This window comes from Anomalospiza imberbis, chromosome 4 (assembly GCF_031753505.1).
Source record: "Anomalospiza imberbis isolate Cuckoo-Finch-1a 21T00152 chromosome 4, ASM3175350v1, whole genome shotgun sequence".
Lineage (NCBI taxonomy): Eukaryota > Metazoa > Chordata > Aves > Passeriformes > Viduidae > Anomalospiza > Anomalospiza imberbis.
Window position 1 is genome coordinate 23,270,753 of NC_089684.1, and position 7,327 is coordinate 23,278,079.

At 48.0% G+C, this 7,327-nt stretch overlaps 1 protein-coding gene across 1 annotated transcript; it reads left to right on the forward strand.

The window, feature by feature from the left end:
- Nucleotides 1-1,821: 1,821 nt before the first annotated feature.
- Nucleotides 1,822-6,711, forward strand: LAMTOR3 (late endosomal/lysosomal adaptor, MAPK and MTOR activator 3). Its single transcript, XM_068187510.1, has 7 exons — nucleotides 1,822-1,882; nucleotides 2,108-2,158; nucleotides 2,323-2,357; nucleotides 3,013-3,071; nucleotides 3,890-4,023; nucleotides 5,096-5,159; nucleotides 5,861-6,711. The coding sequence occupies exons 2-7, from the start codon at nucleotides 2,150-2,152 to the stop codon at nucleotides 5,932-5,934; spliced, it is 375 nt and encodes a 124-aa protein (XP_068043611.1). The 5' UTR covers nucleotides 1,822-1,882; nucleotides 2,108-2,149; the 3' UTR covers nucleotides 5,935-6,711.
- The last annotated feature ends 616 nt before the right edge of the window (nucleotides 6,712-7,327 follow it).

The window sequence follows — 7,327 nt, forward strand, 5'->3', positions numbered from 1 at the left end:
GTATAGTAGGGAATATTTTAATAAATGAGAAGACCAAGGTTGTCCCAGGTAGCATTTTCAAAATACTACCAGAAGCTTACACGATGATTTTTATGGGGTTCTCTTTTAAGTCTCTAATATGACCAAATCCTTATCAAATTGCTGTGTGTGCATGGCTTGGATGAAGAAGGAGATATGGATTCTCAGTATTCAAATAAATTTGTTCTTTTGAATGACCTTTTCCTCTTAATTGCAAAAAGTGGCATATTTCTGTTTTGAGCTTTTTGGAAACGTCACTGGACCTATATGCTCAAAAACATTAGCAATTTCCAAGTGAAAATTTTTATTTTTTAATTTACACTTTTTAAAAATTTAATTTGATACTGGCATCTAAGCAAAATCTTCAGGCATCAACAATGCTCTAGTCACAGTTGGTGTCCCCTTGGCTCAGTATTGGGCCCAGTCCTGTTCAGTATCTTTACTGACGATCTGGATGAGGAACTTGAGTCTACCCTCAGTAAATCCACAGGTGACACCAAGTTGGGTGGCATTGTTGATCTGCTGGAGGGCAGGAATTCTCTGCCGGGGATCTGGACTGGCTGGATCAATGGGCTGAGACCAACAGAATGAGCTTCAAAAAGGCCAAGTGCTGAGTCCTGTCCTTGGGTCACAGCAGCCCCAGGCAGTGCCACAGGCGGGGGGCAGTGGCTGGGAAGCTGCCCAATGGAAAAGGACCTGGGGGTTCTGGTGACAGCAGCTGAACATGAGCCAGCTACCTGTGCCCAGGTGGCCAAGAAGGCCAAGGGCATCCTGGCCTGTATCAGCAATGGTGTGGCCATCAGGACCAGGGCAGTGATTGTCCCCCTGTACTTGGCACTGGTGAGGCCACAGCTCAAGAGCCGTGTCCAGTACTGGGCCCCTCACTGCAAGAAGGACATTGAGGGGCTGGAGCGTGTCCAGAGAAGGGCAACGGAGCTGGGGAGGGGTCTGGAGCACAAGTCCTGTGAGGGGTGGCTGAGGGAGCTGGGGGTGTTCAGCCTGGAGAAGAGGCAGCTCAGGGGGCACCTTACTGCTTACAGCTCCCTGGCAGGAGGGTATAGCCAGGTGGGGTTGGCCTCTTCTAGCATGCAACCAATGACAGGATGAGAGGAAATTATCTCAGGCTGTGCCAGGAGAGATTCAGGTTGGATGTTAGCAAGAAATTCTTCACAGAAAAGGTGACTAGTACTGAAATGGGCTGCCCAGTAAGGTGATGGAATCACTGCTGCTGGAGGTATTTGAGGAAAGACTGGATGTGGCACTCAGGGCCATGGTCTGGTTAACATGGTGATGTTCAGTCATAGTTCGGACCCGATGATCTGGGATGTCTTTTCCAACGTAATTTATTCTGTGATTCTCTGCTTGGCCTGTAGCAGCTCTTTATTTTTTTTTAATTATTTTTTTAGAGAAAAAGCATTGTTACATGCTGAGCATGGGCCGTTTTTAGATCTACCATGAGAGTCCTGCATTCTGATAGAAGACTTTAAAAACAGATATGCAGTTACCATTGTTACACTGTAGGTATCTACTAAATGAATCTTTTTATTTCTTCACATTAGCTGTTAAATTAGCCTGCAGGCTCATGGTTTGATGGACTAGATCCAAAAGTAGGGGAAATAGGCAACAGTGGAAGAGTGGCAGTAACTTCTCGGCAGAAAAAGACATTTGCTTTCTGTTGTTGATCTTTAACTGAAACGCTACCGTTTGTTTTGGTTTTGGTTTGTTTTGCTGCCGGGGCGGAGCGGGGCGGAGAAGGCCGGGAAGCGGTTCCGGGGCCGGGAGGGCGGTGCCGTGGCTCATGTGACAGCGGCTCCGAGGGGAAGCGGCGGCGGAGCCGTGCGGGGCGCGCCGGGGGCGCGGACAGGTACGGCGGGGCGGGCAGGGAGCGCCCCCGCACCCCCTCACGCCCTCCCGGTGCGCGGTGGTCCCGGCCCGACCGAGCGCCCTTCCCGGCGCGGCTGGGAGCGGCTCTACCCCGGCAGCGGGGCGGGCCTCGGGAGCGGAGCGCGGCCTCCCTCCGGCCGCTCCCCTCCTCGGAGGCGGTGGCCGCGCCCGCGGTGACGGGGCGGCCTCTCGTCTTGTCTCGCAGGCCCTTGGAGGTGGCGGCGGCAGCACCGGGCGGGCCCCAGCCATGGCCGACGTGAGTGCGGCTCCGCGGGGCGGGCGGACGCGGGCGGTGGCTGCTGGCGGGGGTGGGCTCGGGGGATGCCGAGGTCGGGCCGGGGCGGGCGGGGAGGGAGCTCGGGAGGTGCCCCGGCCGCTCGGAGCGGCCGTGAGTAACGCGCCGCCCGTCTCTGCCCGCAGGACCTGAAGCGGTTCCTGTACAAGAAGCTGCCGAGGTAACGCGGGGCTGTGCGGGGCGGGCGGCGAGGGCCATCCGGTGCCAGCCCTCTGACACGGGCAGGGACACTTCCCACTAGACCAGCTCGCTCAGAGCCCCATCCAGCCTGGCCATGAGCACTTCCCGGGTGGGGTATCCACAGCCTCCCTGGGCAACCTTTTCCAGTATCTCACCACCCTCACAGTAAAGAATTTCTTCCTAATATCTAACCTGAATTTCCTGGTTTTCAATTTGTACCCATTACTACTTGTCCTGTCACTGCAGTTTTTGGTGAAGAGTTCCTCTCCAGCTTCCCTGTAAACCCCCTTCAGATACTGGAAGGTTGCTGTGAGGTCTCCACTCAACCTTCCCTTCTCCAGGCTGAGCAGCCCCAACTTCCTCATCCTGTCTTTGCAGGGGAAGTGCTCTAGCCCTCTTATCAATTTCATGGCTTCTTCTGGACTAGCTCCAGCAGTTCCATGTCCTCCTCATTATTTGGGCTGCCAGACCTGTACTAAACAGAACAAATACTAAATTAATGAAGGCATCAGGTTTTTTTTCAAAGTTTTCCCCTTCCTTGCACATTTGTTCACACAAAAAAAAAAAAAACCTTTCCTACAAATGACTGTGTTTTTAAAATGGTGTCTCTTCTTTTCTTCCTTTTTTTTTTCCAGCGTTGAAGGTCTTCATGCTATTGTAGTCTCAGATAGAGATGGTGTGCCTGTTATCAAAGGTAACTTCAGCTTCTCGCTGTGCTCTGCTGCTGAAATCCTGATTGAACAGCAGGGGGTGGAGAAGTACAGAAAAGTCTTCCTGGTTATGCCAAATACCTGAGTATGCCAAGTGGTAGAATTAAATTGGACTTTAAGTAAAAGTTCAGTAGTTGATTATGTACCTCTTTGAATATATCCTTTTGTCTGTGCCCTCAGTAACTGTAGTCCGTGGAAGTTTTCCTCCATGACAGGATGTGCTTTAAGGTCCTTTTATCTTCAAGTCCCTCACAGGCTGATTGATACTAAGTAGTAGAGAGAGCTTGGCAGTGTTTTGTTGGCTTTTTTGGTACTGTAGTTTTTATGTTCTGCAGTCCTCGTTTCAGATGGTTTTGGCTTGTGAGTATAATAGTTTAAGGATACAAATATTCAAGTATTGCAGATTTATTTTGCTCAATGCCCCAAAGTATTCAAACACCCAGCAGAACTTGCACATCTTCACCTGTCTGCAGTCAAGTGTGTTCCAGTAATCTGTTCAAAGGCTGGAATGGGTGCAAAAAGTGTGGGGCATGGAACCAAAGGGGCATCAGCACAGGCTGTGCATCCTAAAGGAAAAGACTCTTTCTTAGGTATGCTAGGAGGGATGCTGCTATAACAGCTTATGATCATACAGAGAGCATTAAATTAGGTACAGCACATGAAAACTGTCTGGTGCTCCTGTGGGAGCACCTCAAGTGTCTTGCATGTTTCTCTGGTTTTGGCAGAGCACTAATCTGGATGAAGGTTTGGGATGCACTCAGAGACACCATGTAAAGATAAGGATTTTCTTGTTTTGTTCTAGTTGCCAATGATAACGCTCCAGAACATGCACTGCGACCTGGCTTTTTGTCCACCTTTGCCCTTGCCACAGATCAGGGCAGTAAGTTAGGACTCTCTAAAAACAAAAGTATCATCTGCTATTACAATACCTACCAGGTGAGTAACCTCAGTGTGCCCTGTCCTCAGCAACCTGAGCTGTTCCTGCACTACGTTGAGCAAGAGAAAGAAGGTTCTTTAAGCTCTGTCAGATTTTCACTAGGCTGCTATTGAAGTAATTTTGGTTTATTTCTTACACAGCTTAAATGGTTAAGCCAAACTTTCAAAGTGTTTTTAAAACTTCTGTTATATTTCCCAAAACTTGGAATTTACTTCGTGACAGTGGAAAAATGTAGTGGTTCTGAATTTGCAGGAGGTGTTGCTCGTATGGTCTTCTGAATCTTTTATGAAGGGTTTATGTACTCTTTTATAAACAATGTTTATAATTAGTGACACCTAACATTAATTAAAGCACATGCAGTCTACTTCATAGCTAATCTTGCTGCCAATATGGCTTTGAGGTAAGAACACTTTGAAAAACCACTCGCATTTTTCACAAATGAATTGATTGTTTGTGTCCAGAAGTCCATCATCTACTACATTTCTGCTCCTTCATGAGTTCTGGTGGTCCTGAGAGCTTTTAATTATGACAGCAGTAAACTGCCCAGCTGTTTAGTCTACAGTGTATCAGGCTTTGTTTGGAAATAAGTGGGTGAGTGAGTTAGTTTGCCCACATCAGTACATTGCTTTGATTCTTTTGATGCTACTAGCTTACTGTTGTGCCCACGGTGCCATTTCTGTGTTAATGGAAGAACAGATACTCCTGTACAGGGAACAGTATTTTAAAACAATAAACCTGCCTGCCCTCCTGTTTCCTGTGGAGGGTATGTCTCCACAGTGTAATCTGCAGGGTCTGCAGCTGAGGTGGAGTTCTGGGGGACACTGTAGAACGTGGAGGCAGAGGGAAATGCCAGGTGCTCCCTGTACTGTAGTGTAAGCTCTGTTTGTGTTTTTAACCATGAATCTTAAGAAACAGGTACACTGAAAAGTCACCTCTGTGGCTCTTATTCCTGTTTGTCATTTAAACTGAGGAGGCTGCTTGTTGCAGAAAGAATTTGTGTGGAGAGAATTTATCAGAGCCTGACATCCACAATATGTTAGGTGCTGGCTGAGCACTTCTCTCTCCTTGCAGGTGGTGCAGTTCAATCGCTTACCTTTGGTAGTGAGTTTCATTGCAAGCAGCAATGCCAATACAGGTATGTCTACACATTTGTTTTAAAGATTGCAGTATTTTAAGGCCCAGGTATTTTAATAATTGAAAATTATTTACTGAATTCACTTCAAGCTGTGTTAACTTTATTCCTGCTGTGAATTTTGTCAGCATATTCTGAAAGGTGACAAGGAAAAAGTGAGTAAAAATGCACAGATGTTAGGTGGCTTGCTGGAGTTGTTATAGAAGCGTATTTCTCCTGTGATTGACCTTGCCTTTGCTGCATGGGCAGGTACTGTGCTGTACAAGCCAGCTGTTTGGTCTCTTGCTGTCACTCAAGTTAACATTCTGCAGGAACATATGCAGATTTGTCTTCAGTTCTGTGGGGTGGGGAAATCCTTTAGCCAGACCCTTGCCTTGCTCGTGAGGATGCTGGCTGATGAATATGAGCAGAAGGGATTTAACTCTGGTAGGGCTTCTTGGGCTGCAGTAGCTATGGAAGTGGCAAGGCTGTAGTGGGGGAGAGTTATGCTGCACTGGGTGCCTCTTTAGTGCCAGGGATTGTAGACACCCTGAGGTGTCTGGGGGTGCTGCCCACTATTCACAGGAAAGTGAATAGCTCACATGAAACATTTCAGGCTTTGAAAAACACTGCCTGTGACTTGGGAAGGGGAGGGAGCTATGGGCTTTGGAGAGAGGCTTCTCAGTGATGTTTAATGGAATATTATGTCTCTTCTCTTCTTCCAGGGCTGATTGTAAGTTTGGAGAAGGAGCTCACACCCCTGTTTGAAGAACTGAGGCAGGTTGTTGAAGTTTCTTAACTTGATGGTATAGCCAGAGTGCAGCATTCCTCTGCAGCCCAGTGGACAGAAAGATTCAATAATCATCAGTCAAATAACACGTCTCGGAAGAAATACCACAGCTCCTTAGTATACTAAGAGTAAATTGTACATAGTACTGAATCTGAAATGATCTACTAGTGTGTTGTAGGTGGATGTTACTACTTTAGGCCATGCTTCTTGTATTGTGCAGTACTGGAGAGCCCACCAAAATAGCTCCCATGGAGTTTAGCTCAGCCAGGTCGGCGTGATGCCCTTGGCTCAAAGGAGCAACCCACAGATCTCTTGCTTTACAGGGCACCAGGCACATGGCAGGGTGTGTCCTCAGGCCGGCCACCACTACACGTGGGAAGGCACATCAGGTGGAGGGAGTGAGCAAAGACGTGGTTGGAGGCATGGCGAGAGCAAGTGTGTTAGCGGCGGTGTGTCGGTACAATCAGTCAATATCCCAGCTTTCTTACACGGGGTGCACTTTGGCAAGGGAGTGCTACTAATCTGGATGCTAGCTGCATCCTGCTTCCACTAGGAAGAAAGCTGTTTCTCTGGAAGCTGTTGCTGTAGGGATTTTTGTGATGCCTAGCTAAAAGCACCCAAACAATGTCTCACTTCTTCATGGGTTTTTTTGTGTAATATGGTTGTGAAAATCTCATGTCTCATAGTCTTTGTGTGGGTTCATCACTGGCGACACTCTCAGCTTATTTACCCTTAGGTTTTCTTAAGTAAATAAATACAAATAAAATACAGTATTTTTAAATGACAGAGCCTGGTCCACTCTTCTGTTGCACTGTAATACCCCACAGCACATCTGCTTGTCTCTAGAGAGAGCAGGTCTCTTAACTGTTTGTAAACATCCAAAATCCATTAATTTATACGCTGAAAACGATCCAGTGTGTCTCTCAGTTGGGCAGTAAGGACACCAAGTCCCAGGGCACTGCAGAGATCCTGTTGCTGGAGTTCAAGCCTGTGCTCTTTGCCCCACCCCTTGTTTCCTCCCACATCCAGTTATGACAACTGCCAAGCACTGCAGGTCTGGGGGACAGCTCTGGGCAGGTCCGTGCCCCAGGCTGGGAAAGGGGAGGCCGTGGCCCCCTATTCACACCTTATCAACCTGTGGTGCATCAGGCAGGATGGGGGGAAGCAGCGGTGCTGGAAATGACAACTGGGAGTTCTTGGCTCAAAGAGATTACACCTTGTCAGTCAACCCTTTTCCATTTAAACTAAGCTGGAATGGGACTTTGGTTGCTGGTCATTACAGATGCAGCTGGAATGTGTATGTATTTCTGGCAAAATGTGTTTGTGTTCCAGCAAAGGCCTCCCCTTGCTGTTTGCTTCTGCTCAACCCATCTGTCTGTGACAGCTTCCAAGGCCACCTAAG